The sequence below is a fragment of the Saccostrea echinata genome, unplaced genomic scaffold, assembly GCF_033153115.1.
Source record: "Saccostrea echinata isolate AGI-Se365-2 ecotype Australia unplaced genomic scaffold, CSIRO_AGI_Sech_v1 ptg000025l, whole genome shotgun sequence".
Lineage (NCBI taxonomy): Eukaryota > Metazoa > Mollusca > Bivalvia > Ostreida > Ostreidae > Saccostrea > Saccostrea echinata.
In genome coordinates this window covers 4,056,076-4,076,747 of record NW_026889774.1, presented here as the reverse complement: position 1 = coordinate 4,076,747, position 20,672 = coordinate 4,056,076, and the positions used below count along the sequence as shown (strand labels likewise).

Below are 20,672 nucleotides of genomic sequence, written 5' to 3'. Positions count from 1 at the left end.
TTGTTTTACACGAAGAGGTGAAATATACAGCCAGCATGAGAAATCCCTTTCCGCTTGAGCGCACATAATACACAGGTATTCAACAGTACAGAGATCATGATAGTCAGTGCAGCTAGTGATGACACAAGGTCACACACTAATAACCAAAACTGCACGTCATAGTTATTACGGTATTGTTTTGGTATTGCTAAAATATATTTTCTATTGATAATTTTCTTCTTTCCTCGATAATTGAATGTTATTACTTTATTAAACTGTACGTGAATAAACTGTGATTGTTTGATAAAATTAATTAATACATCAGGGACATATAATAGTTGTTTACGTTCTGACCTGTACAAAAAACAAAAAAAAAAAAAAGCATTGAAAGTGTTTCTTTTCTAGATGGGAGTTTCAATGCAATTTTAAGAAGCAAAGGATCTGCATTTATTTTTAAAATTACAGTTGAATGATGTTTAGTAAAGTACAAAAAACGGTTACAACTTCATATAATGAATTGTGGTAAAACTGATATGTATAAAGTAGAGGCCCTATCAAAACAAGAATTGGCCACTTTTTTATTGATTGTTTTTCTAGACTTTTTTTTTTCAAAGATTTGGCTGGTAAGAGGTTAAAAAAAAGAATTAAACAGAGCATTTATGTAAGAAATTATAATCCCCCCAAATGAATAAGCAATAATTCAAACAATTTCCCAATTATTTTATATTTATTTTCAACAAGGATTGTGCTAAAATTTCAAGCATCTACGCTGAGTAGTAGCTGAGAAATATGCGACCAAAATTTGGTACGGACAGACGCACGGATAAACAGGAAGTTGATATCGGATTTAAACAAAAATCAGTCCAACCATATGGCATGCCTTAACGAAGATTGTGCTAAAATTTCAAGCATCTGTGATGAGTAGTTGCTAAGAAAACTGCGACGAAAATTTGTATGGGACAGACACAGGGACACATAGACACACGGATACAGAGATAGACAGACACACAAGGGTAAAACAGTATACCCCCTCTCCTTCGGAGCGGGGGTATAATAAATCCCACCATTTTGCATGCCTAAACAAAGATTGTGCTAAAATATCAAGCATCTACGCTGAGTAGTTGCTGAGAAATATGCGACGGAAATTTTGTACGGACAGACGCACGGATAAACAGGAAGTTGACATTACATTCGAACAAAAATGAATCAGTCCACATGGCATGCCTAAACAAAGATTGTGATAAAATTTAAACCATCTGCGCTGAGTAGTTGCTGAGAAAACTGCGACCAAAATTTGTTATGAATGATACAGACAGACGCACGGCTTAACAGGAAGTTGACATTGGATTTTAACAAAAATGAATCCAACCATATGACATGCCTAAACAAAGATTGTGCTAAATTTTTGAGCATCTGTGATAAGTAGTTGCTGAGAAAACTGCGACGAAAATTTGTTACGGACAGACACACGGACAAACACACAGACACACAAAGAAACGCAGACAGACAGACAGACAGACACACAAGGGTAAAATAGTATACCCCCCTCTCCTTCGGAGCGGGGGTATAATAAACTGACAGATGAAGCTCTGTTGCCCAAAAGCAAGAGAAATAGGATGATAAGAATCAATGAAATAATAAGTCTAGTATTCAGTAACAACTCATACATTAAATTCTAATTTATCCCCCATTGATCACTATCACCATGCAGACTATTAACAAACTATTAGTTCCTCTGTACTACTTTTAACCCCACATTGTGACCTCTGACATTGGCCTCTCTTGGTCTTTGAAGAACATTTTATAAGTTATTTTTGTCTCATTTTTATTTATTTATTATTTACAAGTCTACCTGATCGTTAAAACGTTGAAAGTACTTTCTGTAAATTATTTGCACAATTCTCTTATTTTATTAACTTTCAAATACATTATTTAGAGTGATTAATTATCAAAAGTGTATGGCAAAGGGGAATAACTTCTCTCAGTTGAATACAAATAATAGAGCCCTGACTAAGACCAGAACACTTGACCAAGTGGTCCTGATGTTCAAAAATCTGGTAAAAATATCCTTGCTTATTAAAACTTTAATTCTGTTTGCCGTCGATATGCCAAGGAGCAGAGAAGATTTTCAAAGAAATAATGCATTTTCACTACAGATTTAACACACCGGTACCCCTACCCTAACACTAAAACCCATGTCCCAGGGTCATGAAATTCATAAATTTGGTAGAGGTACCCTCATCATCATAACTATGCACTTGTAGAAAATTTTAAGGAAGTAACACATTTTCACTTTATTAATAAATATACCCCCCCCCCCCCCCGAGACCCGAGAAACACCAAAACCTGGAGACTACAAGTTTTAAAAATTTTGTAAGAAGCACAATTGTTCATCATAACTATGCACTTTGTTAATTTGCTCAACACTAAGGAGCAGACAGGATTATTTAACAGAATTAATGCATTTTCACTTTATTATCAATGGAGTCCCACCCTAATACACCATCTGACTTAGAGGCCATGATTGATGAAGAAGCATTCTTGTTCATCATAACTACAAACTTAGTTTACTTTATAACAAGGAGCAGAGAAGAATATTTTCAAAGAATTAATGCATTTTTACTATATAATCAATAGAGCCCTGCCCTACCACCAGAACCCCTGACCCAGGGGCCATGAATTTCACAATTTTGGAAAAGGCATCATTGTTTGTCATAATATAACCATGCACTTAGTCTGTTTAAATAATACCCAGGAGAAGAGAAGAAGATTTTCAAAGAAATAATGCACTTTTACTATATGATCTATATAGTCCCGCCCTAGCACCAGAACCCTGATCGTGGGGCCATGAATTTCACAATTTAAGTAGAGGGCCCAATGCTTATTACAATCATGCCAACAGTTTGACTACTTGATGTCCAGGAGTAAAGAAGAAGATTTTTATAGATTCCATCAATTTTGGTGGTTTTAGCCCCACCCCTAGGGGCCTAGGGGGGCAGGGACCATGAAATTCACAATTTTTGTTCCCCTTTACCCAAAGATGCTATATGCCCAAATTGGTTGAAATTGGTTGAGCGAGAAGAAGTTGAAAATGTTCAAAAGTTAACGCACGACGGACGACAAAAACGGATAGCAATAGGTCACCTGAGTGACTCAGGTGACCTAAAAATGAACAAATACTAACTTATTCAATCTAAAATGCTGGAAAATGCACCATTTGGAGCCATTTTAAAGAAAATTTCTGGGGGGAGGCCCCCGAACCCCCACCTATGGGAGGGGTACACCCCCTCCCATGCCCTCCCCCTTCGGTCCTGTGGGCCTCAACCCCCTCCCCCACATGAACTTCTGGATCCGCCACTGGAAATAACTGCTTCTTCTTACATTATAACTTACAATATTATAATTCACCACGTGATTTCTTACATCAGTTGACCATCAATTATTACGGTCTAAATAACGTTGACTTGCGATGCAGAAACCGATAATGCACAATGTTAGTCAAACTGTATACGACATTTCATGTTAATTTACAATTCGGTATCAACAACACAGATTTTATTCCTTTTAAAGAATTGTTGAAGAAAAGAGAAAGTTTGATTTCTAGAAAATTTTTTATGTTGGCAGATTAAAGAAGAGTTAACACTTCTCGATCGTATCAACAGAGAGAAAATCTTCGGTAGATATGACGTTTACTAACATGACGTAGCGATGCTGCTCCAGGTCAATCGACATATGCATATGCCTATATAGTATTAGCTGTCAAATATATATGTATTTACCAGTGTATGTTTTAGAGACTTCTGCGTTGTAAACGTGAACGGTAAACGGCTGGCCTTCAGTTATAGGTACAGAGTAAACTACTGACCCCGATATCGTGTCCACACCAAATAATAATTTCTTTCCAGCACTCACAGCATGCAAAATATTCTAAATAAAAATGCTGAAAATCAGATGATATTATATTAAAAAATACAATCTTAAGAGTATACAGTACAGTGAGATAAAAAAAAACACACTCTCTTTTAAGGCAGTATGATGAATTGGATGTCAAAAAGAGCGTTCAAATACAAAAAGCGATTTAAAAAGTTTTAAATCTTTTACAGATCAAATGTTTTCTTCTGACGTTATTTGCATGTCCTACAGAATCATTTCTTTAGTCTCTGGTTTGAATTCAAATCTTTATGTATCTACGCAAATCAAACTAAATTACATAAAATTTAACTAAAAAATGAAGTAAATGACTTCGATTAAAAAACAAAAAGAAAGATTCGTCTTTAAGTAATTTTAGCATAAGATATTTTGATACATGTATGAATAAAATAAAAAAGGATAGTTTATTGGCTCATTTCGTGTACATGTAATATACCATTCGGGACTGTTCAATTTCAAAACAGCAAATGGAGTAGGTTTGGTAAATGCAAAACCCAGAAAAAAATTACCGTTAAAAAGTGTCACATTAATTGAGATTAAAGATTTTCATCTTATCTCAAATCTTTTAGGATGTAAAAATAGGTTGGTTTTTGATAGAGAGTCAAAAACGCTCATGATAAATAATATGCCCAAACAAATATTGATTAGTTCTGTGTAGTTGATTATACTATTATAATTACACCTAATGGTTATTTGATACCTGATCATAGTGTAGACCTGTAAGTTTAACGTTGTTATTGCGTCTCAGTACTCGTCTATTTGACCCATCATAGTTGCTTACTTCAAGTGTGTATCTGTAATAATCTGCCCAGTAAAGTAAATTATTGGCAGCGTCGACAGAAAGAGCTAATACCCGTATCAATCCAGTGTGCACTATAACAGATCTATTTGTTCCATCCATGAAGGCTTTTTCGATTCTTGAATTTGGGTCATTGTCAGAAAAGAACATCAGCCTATGTGAGTACATGGGAAATTCTAGCAATACATACATACATACATACATTATATATATATATATATATATATATATATATATATATATATATATATATATATATATATATATATATATATATATATATATATATATATATATATATATATATACTAAAAACCAACAACACTGTATATCCTAAGTGTCGGATCTACTAAGTATATACAAGGTCAAATTTATATAAAGCACTAAAAATGACCAACGACACGAACAATAATAATTGTCAAATTTTCGGGACGACCTGACCCTTCCTCAGGACAAAGAAAAAAGTTAAGAAGTCATAAAACCAAGGGAAATAGAGAAACAAAAAGAACTAGCACTACTACTAAGCTACCAAACACTTAATATTTACAGTTTTACTCTAACAGCCCAAAAGTGACTTGGAACCTGCACCGGGCAAATTCGGAGCCCTTGAGTCGTATATTGACGCCGTTGAGTCAGACATAGAGAAACTCCTTTCTATGCCAGACAAGGCTCCCGACAATTTGAGTAAGGAAGAGAGATCCGCCTTACAATCATTAAAGAATCGGGATGACATTGTAATAAAAAAAGCAGACAAAGGCTCTACAGTAGTAGTACTTGATAAAGAGACGTACATAGCGGAGGCCAATAGACAACTCTCAGACGAACGCTTCTATAAGAAACTTGACTCTGACCCTACTAAAGAATTCTCCACCGCCATCACCAAAACTCTTGACGAAATGTTTGAGAAAAACGAGATAGGTATCAACGTCTATGAGACACTCAATCCTATTGACTGTAGACCAAGACAACTTTATCTGCTTCCCAAGATAGACAAAGAAGGTATGCCAGGTCGCCCTATAGTTAGCACAATTGGACACCCCACGGAGAAAATTTCTAAATATATTGATTTACATCTCCGTCAACACGTAGAGAATTTGCCATCCTATCTCAAGGACACCACTGACTACATCAACAAGACGCCCTCTAATGGCCTTTCAGATCATACCCTTCTCGTGGCTATGAACGTCACATCTTTGTACACCAATATTCCGCGGGTATTGAATCCTGTAGAGAAGTCTGGGATAGTAGATCCATACAAATTCCTTCTACCGAGTCCCTTGCCGAGCTCCTTGAACATGTTCTCAAGTATAACAACTTTATGTTTAATGGAGAACATTACCTGCAGGTTAATGGCACTGCTATGGGTACGAAAATGGCACCATCTTATGCCAATATGTTCATGGGCAGACTTGAACGCAACTTGCTACTTCAAGCACCATTTAGGCCCCTTAGCTGGTTGCGTTTCATTGACGTATAGAGATGAAGTGGGTGGAATGTCGCGAGAGCCTCGAGGCATTCATTTCGTTTGCCAACACCTTTCATCAGTCTATCAAATTTACAGTAGACGTATCTAATTCGAAAAACATATTCCTAGATACTACATCTACCCTGACTGATGGTGAAATCGAATTCAGTCTCCACACGAAACCCACAGATTCCCATCTGTATCTTATGCCAACTAGTTGTCATCCCCCACACACATTTAAGGGTGTTTCTAAGGGTCTAGCCACCAGAATTCGGCACATCTGTTCATCCCCTGCCTTATATCAGGAAGAAAGCGGTCTCCTCAAGTTCCACTTATGCAAGAGAGGATACAATGCCCGCAACGTACAAACTGCTATTGATGAGATGGCGGGACATGACAGGCAAAACCTATTACGCTACAAGGAAAAAGACAATAGCGGCAGGGTCTCTCTGGTAACCACATACCATCCCGTCCTTACGAACCTCAGCGGTATCCTTCAAAAGAATCTGCCAATTCTCCACTCAAATAAACGAATGGCAGAGGTCTTTAAGGAGCCCCCATTTGCTGCAAACAGACGTCCGAGGAACCTAAAGGACATGGTAGTAAGAACCAGATTGGACAATCCATTGCCTAACGGGGGCTTTAAAACTTGCTCTGACAGAAGATGTCTTCTCTGTAAGCACAGCTCTGACACATACAGCTTTAACAGACCCTTTACAGGCCGGAGCTACAAAATACTAGGGAATTTGTCCTGTCAAACAGACAACTGCATTTATCTTATCAGTTGCCAAGTTTGCTCCAAACAGTATGTTGGTGAAACAGGAGATCTCCGCAGGATAGTCAATAATCACCGTTCTACCATTAGGACCAAAAAACTCAATGAACCCGTTGTGGAACATTTCAACCTTGAAGGTCACAAATGGGAGGACATGACAGTAGTGGTTATTGACAATAATCCTAGATGGACAGACACTCAGAGAAAAGGCGAGGAAAAGTTCTGGATGCACAGGCTGAAGTCAATCCGCCCTAATGGTATTAACAAACTAAATGACTTCACCATGATGAACGTGAACTAGAACCAATCCCGGATTGTAACAAACAAGTTCATTCTCTCTATATAGTGTAAACTTTACCGTTAATTCGCATTAGCAATTCTGGAACAACCTACCCAAATATTTACAGCCTACAGTTTTATTTATTTCTTTTATCCGATTTCCAAATTTATAATATATCCTAATTCATATTTTAAAATTGCCCTTCCATATTATCTTTCTTTCATTTCTTTTTATCATGTAGAGTTACGCTATTTTGAGAGAATAAGGCAATGTACGATTTACTGCTTGGTCATAATTAATTAGTGATGATTAATTCGTTCAATTATGTAAATCGCACTTCACCAGAGTACACCCGATAGACCAGACGCAATTCATAGCGCTCCGGATTTCTTTGTTCACAACTGTTTATAAACTTCAAATTAAACATGTAACACTGTAAATATTTAGTGTTTGGTAGTTTAGTAGTAGTGCTAGTTGTTTTTGTTTCTCTGTTTCCTTTGTTTTTATGACTTCCTAACTTTTTTCTTTGTCCTAAGGAAGGGACAGGTCGTCCCGAAAATTTGACAATTATTATTGTTCGTGTCGATGGTCATTTTTAGTGCTTAATATATATATATATATATATATATATATATATATATATATATATATATATATATATATATATATATATATATATATATATATATATATATACAGGTGACTCTCGATCTCTCGAAGTTCAAGGGACCGCAAGAAAAGTTCGAGAGATCGAGGGGTTCGAGAGATAGAAAGTGAATAAAATCCGGAATTTTCAGTTCCGATCATCATTGTTACTATTATAAATACCGGAAGTATATGTTGATAATATCATTGCACGTTTTCATGCGTATTTTACAGGTAATTCACTTGATTTCAACAACAATGATCGTATTTTGAATAAATAAAACGATCTTTTTAAGTTTCAATATTTATTTGTACTCATTTCATGATTACACCAAAACCTGAATAGCAATCGTCGGTGTGGCTACCCCCCGGGCTTGATCGGGTCCTTTACCAGATTTCTCGTATTAAATCGGTTTTTAATTCTTGAGATAGGATTTCTTGTGCAATGTTTGTCATACTGGGATTATGTACACTCTAATAAAACTTCATAATCTATGGAAAATTATTGACACGCCTCTTAAATTATTTTCTAAAAATTTTCATCTCGCTGTCAAGTCAAAATAAGTTGTGAAGCAATTCCTTTCTAATTTACCGATTATAACCAATTAATTATTAATATCAACACTCGGATGCTCACAGGTATAGTGTCATCTATGTAAGCACCCAATTAACACCTCCATGCCAACCCCAGGTGTTCACTGTTATCCAGGTAAGTCCAAGCTGCATTAATTTTACGCTTGATTGGCGTGTACACACTCGCAATCAAAACTTCGAGAGATAGAGAGTAAAAAACAATGAAATGTGTGTAACGGGACCCAGGTCTTGGTTCGAGAGATAGAGAACTTCGAGAGATCGGAAGTAAATTTGCTTAGTTATATAGAGGGAAAAAACGGGACCGGAGGTTCACTTCGAGAGATCGAGAACTTCGAGAGATCGGAGTTCGAGCCATCGAGAGTCACCTGTATATATATATATATATATATATATATATATATATATATATATATATATATATATATATATATATATATATATATATATATATATATTGGTATTACTTGTCTATTGGACAATACATCTATTTTTCATGAAGCTATAACAAGAACCTAATATGATTTGTCTTACTGAATTATTTGTATATGATTTAATGATATACCTGATATGATATACATAAGATAAGTTACTTAGCAAAGTATATAAGTTTTTAAAAATATAATAAATATTTATTTTACCCGTCCTCAGGATCAAGAGCTAATCCTTGCGGTAGCCTCAAATTTTTGTATACGACGATTTTAAAAATTGTATTGTCCATGTACGCTGGTTTCATTGCAATCCATTTCATCAGTGAATCACACCAATATAAATTATTTGAAATATAATCAAATGCTATTTGACTTGTTGATCGAGACCTTCCTTCGAATGCAAGTGAAATGTCTGATGTATTCTGCCAGATGGAAAAATTTTGGAATACATAAATGGAGTCTTCGATGCTAGCATATACAACATTTTTCTTCGGATCAGAGGAAATGCTGCTTAGCATTACTCTGGAAGGACTTAGTGGAAACGAAGCGTTGTTGTAATATTTCGCAGGACTTTTAGGTATTTCTGTTACTGTGAATACTGAAGCGGGGTTCTGCATTCCAATAATAAGACCTTTGTCACCAGGAATACCTGATATATAACATAAATTATTAATTTACGCATTATTTTCACTTTTTGAATATGTTGCTGGATTAACAACGTACGTGTAAAATTATAAAAATGGACACGGATATTGACAGTCTAAATGACAAATTAGCACCTTTGCCACAGGAAATAAATCTACTATCCTGTTATAGAGAATGTTACGTGTACATGTACCACAGTTATTACTGAGATCAAACAAATGCCTCGGACATTATTCTCCAATAAACGAATGTCTGATCAGGTAGTAGAGGACATTTTTTTTTAATGTCAAGCATATGCTGAAGGGGGCATACACATGAGGTCAATGTAAACAGATTGTCGAGACAGTTTTTTTTTTTTGGGGGGGGGGGGTAATTAATTGCACTTTATACCATAGCTCAAAACATATGTCAACATATATCATGTAATTAACAACTTACAGTGCATGTGTACCAAAAAAGGAATTGGGGTCTATGATGGGGTTTGCTTTTCCAAGATTTGGGCCTCATCCACACATAGGCACTCCCCAGCTTAATTGTTAAAAATATGTATCTACTATACTATAAACATAACAAGAGGCACATGGGCCACATCGCTCACCTGAGCACATTTGCTAGGCAAAAGTACAAATCAGTTCAGTATTGAAAAGATTACTGGGGGGGGGGGCTTGAATTTTAATCTACCTGATGATGCTTCCATGTCAATATAACAAATGGCTTTGTTGTACTTGAGAAGATTTTAAAAAAAAAATTCCAATATATTCCTTTGTAGAAATTTGATCCCCAATTGTGGCTCCTCCCTATCACAGAGGTCATCATCTGAACAAACTTGAATCTACACTACCTGAGGATGCTTCCATATCAATATGACTAAACATGATTTTCAGTTCTTGAAAAGAAGATATTTTCCTATATGTTCCCATGTAAAATTTTCGATCCCCCATTGTGGCCCGACCCTACCCCGGGGTCATCATTTTAACAAACTTGAATCTACACTACCTAAGGATGCTTCCATATCAAAATGACTAATCATGGCTTTGAAGTTCTTAAGAAGAAGATATTTTCCTATGTATTTCTATTTAAGACTTTGATCCTCAATTGTGGCCCCGCCCTACCCCAGGGGATCATGACTTGAACAAAACAGAATTCGAATCTACACTACCTGAGGATGCTTTCACATAAATATGATCAATCAGGGCTTTGCAGCAAAAGAAGATTTTTAAAATTTTTCCCTATATATTTCTATGTAAAACTTTGATCCTCCATTGTGACCCCACTCTACCCTCCGGGGATCATGATTTGAATAAATTTGAATCTATAACTACCTGAGGATGCTTCTATATTAATCTGACCAATCATGGCATTGCTGTTCTTGAGAAGGAGATTTTTAAAGATTTTTCCTATATATTTCTGCATAGAATTCTTTCCTCCATTGTGGCACTGCCTAGCCCCGGGGGCCATGATTTGAACAAAATTAAATCTACATTACCTGAGGATGCTTCCATATAAATATGACTCATTATGCCTGCTCTTCTTGAGAAGAAGATTTTTAAAGATTTTTTTCCTTTATATTTCTAAGTAAAACTTTGATTTCCCATTGTGGCCCCGCCCTACACCCGGGGTCATGATTTGAACAAACTTGAATCTACACTATCTGAGGATGCTTCCATATCTATATGACTTATCATGGCTTTGCTGTTCTTGTGAAGAAGATTTTTAAGAAGATTTTCCTATGTATTTCAATATAAAGATTTGATCCTCCATTGTGGCCCCGCCCTACCCCCTGGGGTCACGATTTGAACAAAATTGAATCTTCACTACCTGAGGATGCTTCCATATAAATATGATTCATCATTGCTTTGTTGTTAATGAGAAGAATATTTTTAAAAGTTTTTCCTATATATTTCTATATAAAAATTTGATCCCCAATGGTGACCCGGCTCGACCTCTGGGGTTCATGATTTAAACAAACTTGAATCTACACTATCGGAGGATGCTTCCCTATAAATATGACTCATCATGGCTTTTCTGTTCTTTAGAAGAAGATTTTTAAAGGTTTTTCCTATATATTTCGATCTAAAACTTTGATCCTCCATTGTGGCCCCGCCTACCCCCGGGGGTAATGATTTGAACAAACTTGAATTAACACTATCTGAGAATGCTTCCATATCAATATGACATATCATGGCTTTGTTGTTCTTGAGAAGAAGATTTTTTAAAGATTTTTCCTATATATTACTATGTAAAACGTTGATCCTCCATTGTGGCACCGCCCTACTCTCGGGGATCATGATTTGAACAAACTTGAATCTACACTATCTGAGGATGCCTCCATATAAATATGACTCATCATGGCTTTCGCAGCAACGTTAAGGCTTCCCGAAGCTATAAATGCGTTCAAAACATATCACTGAATTGCAAGGTCAATTTTTATTTTTGAGTTATGTACTTAAGTACGGCCAATTTATATAGAGAGTTCTCTAGGCTACATATAAACGTATTTGTTACGATATCACATGACCTCGTTGATCACGTGACGATCATTTCTCTACTTTTTAGAAATGTTTCAGATAAATCGCTTCGGCGCAGCTGATTAACACAATTGTTCTTAACTTTTTGTCACATAAATAAACTCGTCGCATCCTTGTGAACCCGAAATTGCTTGGGAAAAGTTATACAATTACTCTGGTACAAAATATTTTACATAAATTCAACTTACCGACAAATTTGAGGGTATTTTCCAATCAATATCGTCATATGTATTAAAACAAAGCCATCACACATTTTTCCCAAGCAAGATTCAGTTAGAGGGGAAACTCCTCTTACAGATTTCCACAGAAGATCTCAAATAAATGCTCGTTAATCACCTGCGCCAGGCTTTTTATACACATATTATAAATTCTACATCTATCCAAGGGTATAAAAAAGGTAAATGTCAAACGCATATTTTCGTAACTAGTATATTTTGAACACGCTGAATTTTAAACAAGAGTGATAAAGCAAAGTTATTTAAAATATATATGATATATAAGATTTTTAAATAGATTAAAACACGTTTATTTTACACTACCTTTCTGACACTTTATATGCAGATTGAAATAAGTTGTAAAATTTATGACACTCTCCCCATCATAACAGCTCAAGTGTGCAGTGACTTGACGTCATTTTCAATTATGACGTCATATATTTGTAGTTCAGAGAAATGAAAGCACATAGTATACTACGATATTCTCTGGGAAGCCTTAACGTACCTGCGTTGCTGTTCTTGAGAAGAAGATTTTTGAAGGTTTTTCCTACATAATTTCTTTGTAAAACTTTGATCCTCCATTGTGGCCCCGCCCTACCCCCGGGGATCATGATTTGAACAAACTTGAATCTACGATACCTGAGGATGCTTCCACATGAGTTTCATCTTTCCACGCCCCGCACACACTCTTATTTTCTCATTTTTTCTTTATTTTTTCCTACCCACTTTTTTATTTTGTGTAGTGGAAATCATAAAAACTGTCCCTTATCACCTTTGAAATAAATAATCTGTCCTTCAATGACATGAAAAATAAACATTTTGACTCGAAAAAAATGCCAGATCCAACTTTCTTTAGAATCAAATTGTCCTCCTCTAAATTATGTTATTCTGTTTTGGTGAAAAAAAAAAAAAAAAAAAAAAAAAACTTTTAATTTCCCTATGTATAGTTCCTTTTCTTCCAATACATCTCACAATATTTGTACAGAAATTACTTCTGCAAATATCCGCTTTATTTTATTATATTTATTTACTATACATTTTTACCCCCCCCGGTCAAATCCACCTCTGTATTGAAGACTTATCTGCTTAAACGTGTCCCCTCCTTTCATCCCTATAATTTTGCCAATACAAGAATATACTAATATTATGCAATAGAAAACAAACCTAAATTACGATTGTCCTCCTTCAATAATATTTTTTCTTGTCAAAGAATTGTTGTTCTGTTGGACCCCCCCCCCCCAACAAAGACACACAAACACACACTGAAACAGCTTTCTATGGGCCTGAAATGTAATATAAAATCTTGCAATGTCCTATTGATGTAAAATTATATTTATTTCACCGTTCGTTGTGAAAAAACAACGATAGCACTTTGAAGGTGAACGACGATCGAATTATCTATACCCCCACAAACTTTTCAGTTCCGACAAAGGAAACCTGGTTTGCAGAGAAATGTTAGAAAATGCGTGAATGCAACGAACGTACTGCAAGATTCAACCTAATTTGATTTTATTTCAATAAATGACAGCTTCCGATGTCTTCTAAGCCCTACTGCTTGCCAGCTGAATTTCCTCGGCAACTGGTAGCATGTCTTAGTTTCGGATTTACAGCTCTGTATATGCTAAGCATCATAGTAACACCTACATGTTGCACATCATTTTTCTCAATAAGCACTCTGCTACACTTCACAACTTTTTCATAATTATTCTATTCATTTTCCTATCTGAAATATCACGTCAAACAAAGGATACCTCACTTTTCAGAGAAAATTTACATTTAGTACGAAACTAGCCCCTGTCACCTCCGAAACACATATTAAACACTACAGGTATGGTATGTCAAAAGTTGCAATATTCGAACTTTTCCATTTGTATTGTGTACTTTCCCATTTGTATTGCATACTTTTCCATTTGTATTCTATAATTTTAATTTGTTTTCTATAATTTTCCATTTATATTGTTTTATTTTTCTATTGGTATTGTATAATTTTCCATTTGTATTCTATAATTACCCATTTGAATTGTATAATTTTCCATTTGTATTGTAATATATTCCATTTTATTATATAAATTTATATTTGATTCTATATATTTCCATTTGCAATGTATAATTCTCTAATTGCATTCAACAATTTCCATTTTTATTGTATGATTTTCCCGTTGTATTGTATAATTCTCCATTTTTATTGTATAGAGGTGTATTTTTTCTATCTGGAAAATTATACAATACAAATGGAAAATATTGAATATTGCAACGTTTGATATGCCATATACAGATGAAATGAATATGATCCTTGAATAAATTAATTATTTTGACCATACAGATGTCTTGACTTCGGTATAGTCTGGTCATGATTTTTGGAGGACAATATGACAATTAAGCTACCCCAAGAGCAGTACTCTCCGAGCCAAAAGGCGAGGGAACATTGTAGTTCGAGGGTTGCTAAATTATCAGTTGGAAATTTTTGATCTACTTTTAGTCAATGCAGCGTAGAAAAAAAAAATAAATGTTTATGTTCATGTGGAAGGTCTAGTGCAACATAACTTAGCATATGATTTTTAAAATGATGGACCACAACCAGAGAGCTAGGAATTATTAAATCATATAAATTTGAATGTAATATACTAATATATCAACATATTTATTAAGAATTATCAAAACTAGTATAATATACGTAAACCATAAATATTCTTGATTGCCTAGCTCTGATTCTGCGTCCCTGCATTTGCATTTTGTTATTCATAGCCAACAAAAATAAGCTGTATTCACAAATATTTAATATTGTGAACGGAAAATCTTGTATTGTTATATTTAAAGTTAAGCGACTGCAAAATTCTTTTTTAAGAATATTGTATATGTGCAAAATCGATAATCCAAACACATTTTTTGTCAAACTCGGATTGAATTCGGTGCCTATTGTTTTAAAATTAACAAAATCGGAAAGAGAAAAATGTTTGTGTTTAATCCCCCCTCGATTCTTGATACAACCATACACTATCCTAACAAAGTAGTGTGGATAAAATTGCCTTGTAAAGTTCTTGGAGTATTCAAGAAAATTTTGTTGTCAAGAGAAGTTGACTAGATCAACGTCAAGAATGGCTTCGGCCTATTGGTACGGTAGCTTGTACGTGATAGAAATCACAAGGAATCTGCAGGTGCTCTTAGATTGCACAATTATACAACTTTTTTCACCAAAAAATGCACACAGTGTGATTCCAGATGATAAAGTTTGAGAATTTTTTTTTGCTAATGGAATGACCTTTCTACCCAAAAAGACAACAAATCGATATGGTCTCAAAAGAGAAAGCTACATGTCTTATCAGAGATTTTTTCCATTTTGCATAAGGTTTTGGAAAAAAAATGGTCTTAACATTTGAACATAAATGTGTTGCTCCTTGAGCTGTTGAGAAGACCAAAATTTCGAAAACTGACTGAACGTAAAGCATTTAAAGCTGGAATAGAGGATGTTGGGGGGAAATATTAAGCTCTTAAAGCGCTAATTTCAAGAGCTAGTGCAAAGGGTTCAATGAAATCGGGCAAGAATTTCTTCTGTGCTGAGGGATGTTGAAGTGGAAGTGCTAGCTGATAATGACAACGATTCAGCAGTGAATTTAGGTGGACAGGGGTTCAGAGCTTTGGAACACGGTCAAATATGGAGAAACAAGTCGAGTTTGTTTTAACTATTTCCAGAAAAAATGAAACTTTTCTAGTATTACATTTTGTTTGATCATTAAATGGACTAATCAATATAATCAGCAACACTCAAAACAAAGGGACATCAAGAGAAATTCCTCTTCCTATTAACTTTGCTGTACCTTGGAAAAAAATATTACCCTGTCTCCTCCCACCACCCGTTATGAAAGACATTGTTACTGCTCGCTATGTATGTGGGAGGGAGGGAGGGAGGGGGAAGGAGTGAGTGAGGGATGGTTGAAGATTGAGTCAAATGCGAGAATGATATTGGTTAAAGCAGTCTGCGCTAAGTAAAGAAGCAGTCTGTAGTTCTTCAAGCAGTGCTCTAGTACTGTTCTTGAGTGCCCTCTTGCACCTTTAGCTGTTCTCATACAAGCATATCATATATGGACGTGTCATCGCTCATTCTTTCCAGAAATAGACACTTGTAGAATTCGAGTGGAACCTTTCGGAAGCCTGCAATTATTCCTTTTAAATTGTTTCGGCGATAAATCTGTCTTTTCCAGAGCTTCAGAAAAATAAATTTAATACAATTTACTCATTGTAGTACATATCAATGGAAGGTAGAGGAGAAGGAAAATTAACTGATCCCCCCCCCCCAAAAAAAAAAGAAAATCGTCTTTGGGTTGTGTAACAAATATACAGTGTCCACTAACGTGTATCGAAAATAATTTAGGAATTACGCTTCCCATTCTTTTTATATGCATGTAAGGCGAGCACAATGCCAGGCAGTACGTGATATAAAGATAGGCAGGTGCAGTGGTAACCTCACATTACTAAGTCCAATGAGATGGAATAGCTGTTCTTGGTTGTCTGCTGCAAACTTATGAATGGGCATTTGCAGAGATTTTTCCGAAATTCAGATTATAACTTACAGCTGTACCATCATTCAGTTGTAGAATAGTGAGATGCAGAGGAAAAAAACCCAATCTGCAGTGTATGGATATTTGCAAATGTAAAATCCTGAACAAAGCAGAATATAGAAACAATAGACAAATAAATCAGAATAAATCAGAGAAAATTCGAATTAAGTCTAGAAATGACTAAATTTTCTGAATTAAAGTAATAATATTAGCATTCTTTTATCATTTTAGAGTTGTATACTCAGTGAGATATTCACACATTCTTTCTCCTATTTGAACGACATTAAGAGAAAATTAGAAAAATTGGATGTTCGCCATTTTGAATCGCCATTTTGACCTTTTTAACGCCATTTTCATGAAGGCCAGCATATTTTTTTTCGGATTCAGCATATCGAAATATCGGCATATCGAAATAGGTTAAAAACTATGCTGGATCAAGTAATAATTATTGCCGTTAGGAGTATTTTTTTCTATAAATCGGACCAGACTACATTTAATGAAGCAGTCTGTCCATTTAGGACAATATACTTGTGTAAAGATACTTGTGTAAAGATACTATAAGCTAACTTTTATTCATGTCCGCGAGTTTTGCTACCTACTTTAACCCCAAGAGTTCTTTTAAAATGGTTAAAATTATTGAAATAAACACTGATTGATAAAATATTGATCCCAATGATTCTGTTTGATGCACTTTAATTTTACTGACTTGTGTTTTGAGGTTTTAGTGAAGGTAAAATTCTAAAATCTATTCCATGCATAAAACATTTGAAAATCAACCACATAAAAATATTCATAATATATTTTTCTTATTATCTATTTGGAATGTAAAGAAAGAAAAAAAGTTACGTATGTTCCAATAATTACAACTACTACTTCTACTAAATGTTAAAAAAAATTATGAGCTTTTCGGATATTCTTCTTATTTAAAGATATGGAAAACATTAACTCTGATAAGAAAATTTCTGTTAATATTATCATCTTACCGAGGCAAAGGTATCCATATGCATTTATGATTGCCAAAAATTTTATAAAGTGAAGAAAAAACATCTTGGTCACTAAATGAACGAAATCATAAAATTAAGACGTATATGGCCAACTGGAAGTGAAACAATGGCAGCTATGAAACAAGGAAGTTTTGTTCCAGTCTATCGCTTTGCAGCATCAAAGAATTGAATAGACATGAATAAAATATATTTTGAGACAGGATTAAAAGAATGGGTTTGTTATAATTGAATTACGAAATACCGGTAGTGTTTTCAATAGCTTGCTGGATAGCCCAATAGGGTATACAATTTGGTCTCACAAGTATTACATTAGGTTTGAATCTATACAGGTCACGAGGTTACACAGGTATGACAGTGCCTTAGCACACAGTCTAGTGAGCAGTTATGTTTGTAATTTCCTAAATTATTCTTAGGTTTTGACTGCTAATGCATAGTAAGCAAATTTGTATCCCATTTTTATGAAGTGTAGCGTAATTACAGAAGTTAAAAATCTAACAGATTAGATATTTTATGTACATTATGACCAAAGGTTATTAAATTTTAAAAACCATTACGAACAATGTATTAAATTTTAAAGAATAACATGGTTTTCATTGCAGTTAACACATAAATTGATCTATTGGTTAAATATGCGTCAGAATCGGGTGGATGGGGGCTTAGTCCCATAATTTTGCACAAAACTTGCAGCATTAATGAACAACTTAGCCCCCGCCTCCTTTTTGCATAAGGTACGTTTGGAGAGTTGGTTAGAAACTCTTTTCCAATTTAAATCTGCCAAAAGGAAAGGAATGCATGCAAATTGTGGAACAACTTTCGTAGGAATCCAATTAATTCAAGGAGTGATGGTAGTTTTTATTCAGTTTCTGGTCTTGGTGCGCCTTGTTTGGCCATGACTTTATCAAATATTTGACTCAATTGTTCATTGTCGAAAACATGACTTAGACATTTAAAAATTGGACAGCAAGTAAGCACTGATCATGATTAAACCCGCCCAAATTAGACGCCGATAAACTTCATATACTTTAAAATGTTGTTCAAATGTCGATAAAGATAATACTAGTGATATCTAACTCTTTTGATCTATATCACTTTTTTGGTTGTATTTTTCTTTTTATTTCTACATTAAATTCAAAATATTAACTGCAAAATTAATCGGTAATTTAATCACTTACGGGGATGTGACATAGGGCATATTCGGCCATTCTCATCTTCATAATGGGTTTTGTAATTATTGTTCATTTCCATATAATTAAAGGGAATTGAAAATAATATTTAAAAAAGACTTGAAACCCTTATGAGTCATGCGGAAGTTGGATATAAAATTAATACAAACAATCTGCGGAATTTCTGCTAAGTACATGAAATCTGCCATATTGGTGTGATATTTTTTTATATTCAGGAGTATAAAGTGCAGGTCTTGGTAATTTGCAATTGTTGAAAGTGGAAATAAATCAACAGGAAAGAGAGCAGACAAAATTTGTTCGTTGTCTGTTGTTGTCCTTATTGTTACTATCGTCGTCGTATTTTTTTTTTTAAATTTCATCTTTTTCTCCAGAGCCATTGGGCCAGTTTCAACCAAACTTAGTACAGAGCATCCTTGGGTAAAGGGGATTCAAGCTTGTTCAAATGAAGGGCCACACCCTCTTCAAAGAAAGATAATTAAGAAAAAAAGTAAAATTTGGGTTGGGTCAGTTAAAACTCTTCTCAAGAGCCACTGGGTCAGTGAAGATGAATCATGTAAAAGCTTCTGACAAAGTGTACATTCAAAGAAAAAGGTATGGTTTTAGCTTTATTGTGCCCTAAAAATTTAATGTTTTCAAAAAGTTTTGAAACTGGCTCAAATATTAGTTGAGTGTATCACTGTAATAAATCAGGAAAGAATATAGCATGATGGAGTACCATTCTGGATATATGACGTCATTAATTTGATGCATTTCTCTATTTTAAACAGAAAAAGCCTCAAAATGACCCATTTCAAGGGTTATCTCCCTTAAGAAAATAGTGTCCACAGCCGTTGCCCACGTTAATTTTTAGATATGTTTTGTAAAATTCTTTGAAAAATCACATATCTCAAAATCTTTGTGGGCGATGCCTGTGGACAATATTATCTGAAAGAAAATTCCATTAAAAATTGATGTCTTCTGCAACTTTTTATGTAAATACGGGAAAATGCACAAGTTTATGACGTCACAATTAGCATTTGGAAGGTCATGTGAGAAAAAAGATTTGTATGATCTTTCTGCATGGAATTTCAATAATTCAAAAAGCATGAGTTTTAATTTTTTACATCACTGTTATTTTTAAGAAAAACATAGGGCAAGATTTGTATTGAAACCGTACCTTGTTCTTTGTTCAAATCATGACCTCTGGGGGTAGAGGGTGGCCACTGTCAGCGATCAATGTTTTACATGGGTATAAGTAGAAAATATCTTTAAAATTCTTCTTCTCAAGAACAGCAAAGCCACGATCAGTCATATTTATATGAAAGCATCCTCAAATGGTGTAGATTCAAGTTTGTTCAAATCAAGACCCTTGAAATAGTGTGGGGTGATCAAGTTTTACATGGGGTTATGCATGTGAAAGAATCTGTTGACGAAGAACAATATGGGCCATAGGTACTCAGGTGAGCTCTATCGTTCATGTGTCTCTTGTAATTTAATTTTTATTGTGTGACAAACGAGATGACTTTAGCGTTTTCATCGTCAGCCTTTCTAATTTATGTAGTAATATTTTCCGCTATAACCTGCATATGGTGTCTACGTCTCCCAACATATTTGATACTCAAATGCAAGCCCTTAGTACGATCTTTTTTAAAACCAGGGCAACTAC

General features: G+C 34.7%; 1 protein-coding gene across 1 annotated transcript in view; it reads right to left on the bottom strand.

The window, feature by feature from the left end:
* The window catches only part of LOC133192445 (low-density lipoprotein receptor-related protein 4-like), an 87,425-nt gene extending 69,528 nt beyond the window's left edge, over nucleotides 1–17,897 (bottom strand). The window contains exon 1 of the mRNA XM_061328452.1: nucleotides 17,823–17,897. Coding sequence (XP_061184436.1) covers nucleotides 17,823–17,886 — 64 coding nt within the window. The 5' untranslated portion in view covers nucleotides 17,887–17,897. The remainder of the gene's footprint in view (nucleotides 1–17,822) is intronic.
* Nucleotides 17,898–20,672: the final 2,775 nt, after the last annotated feature.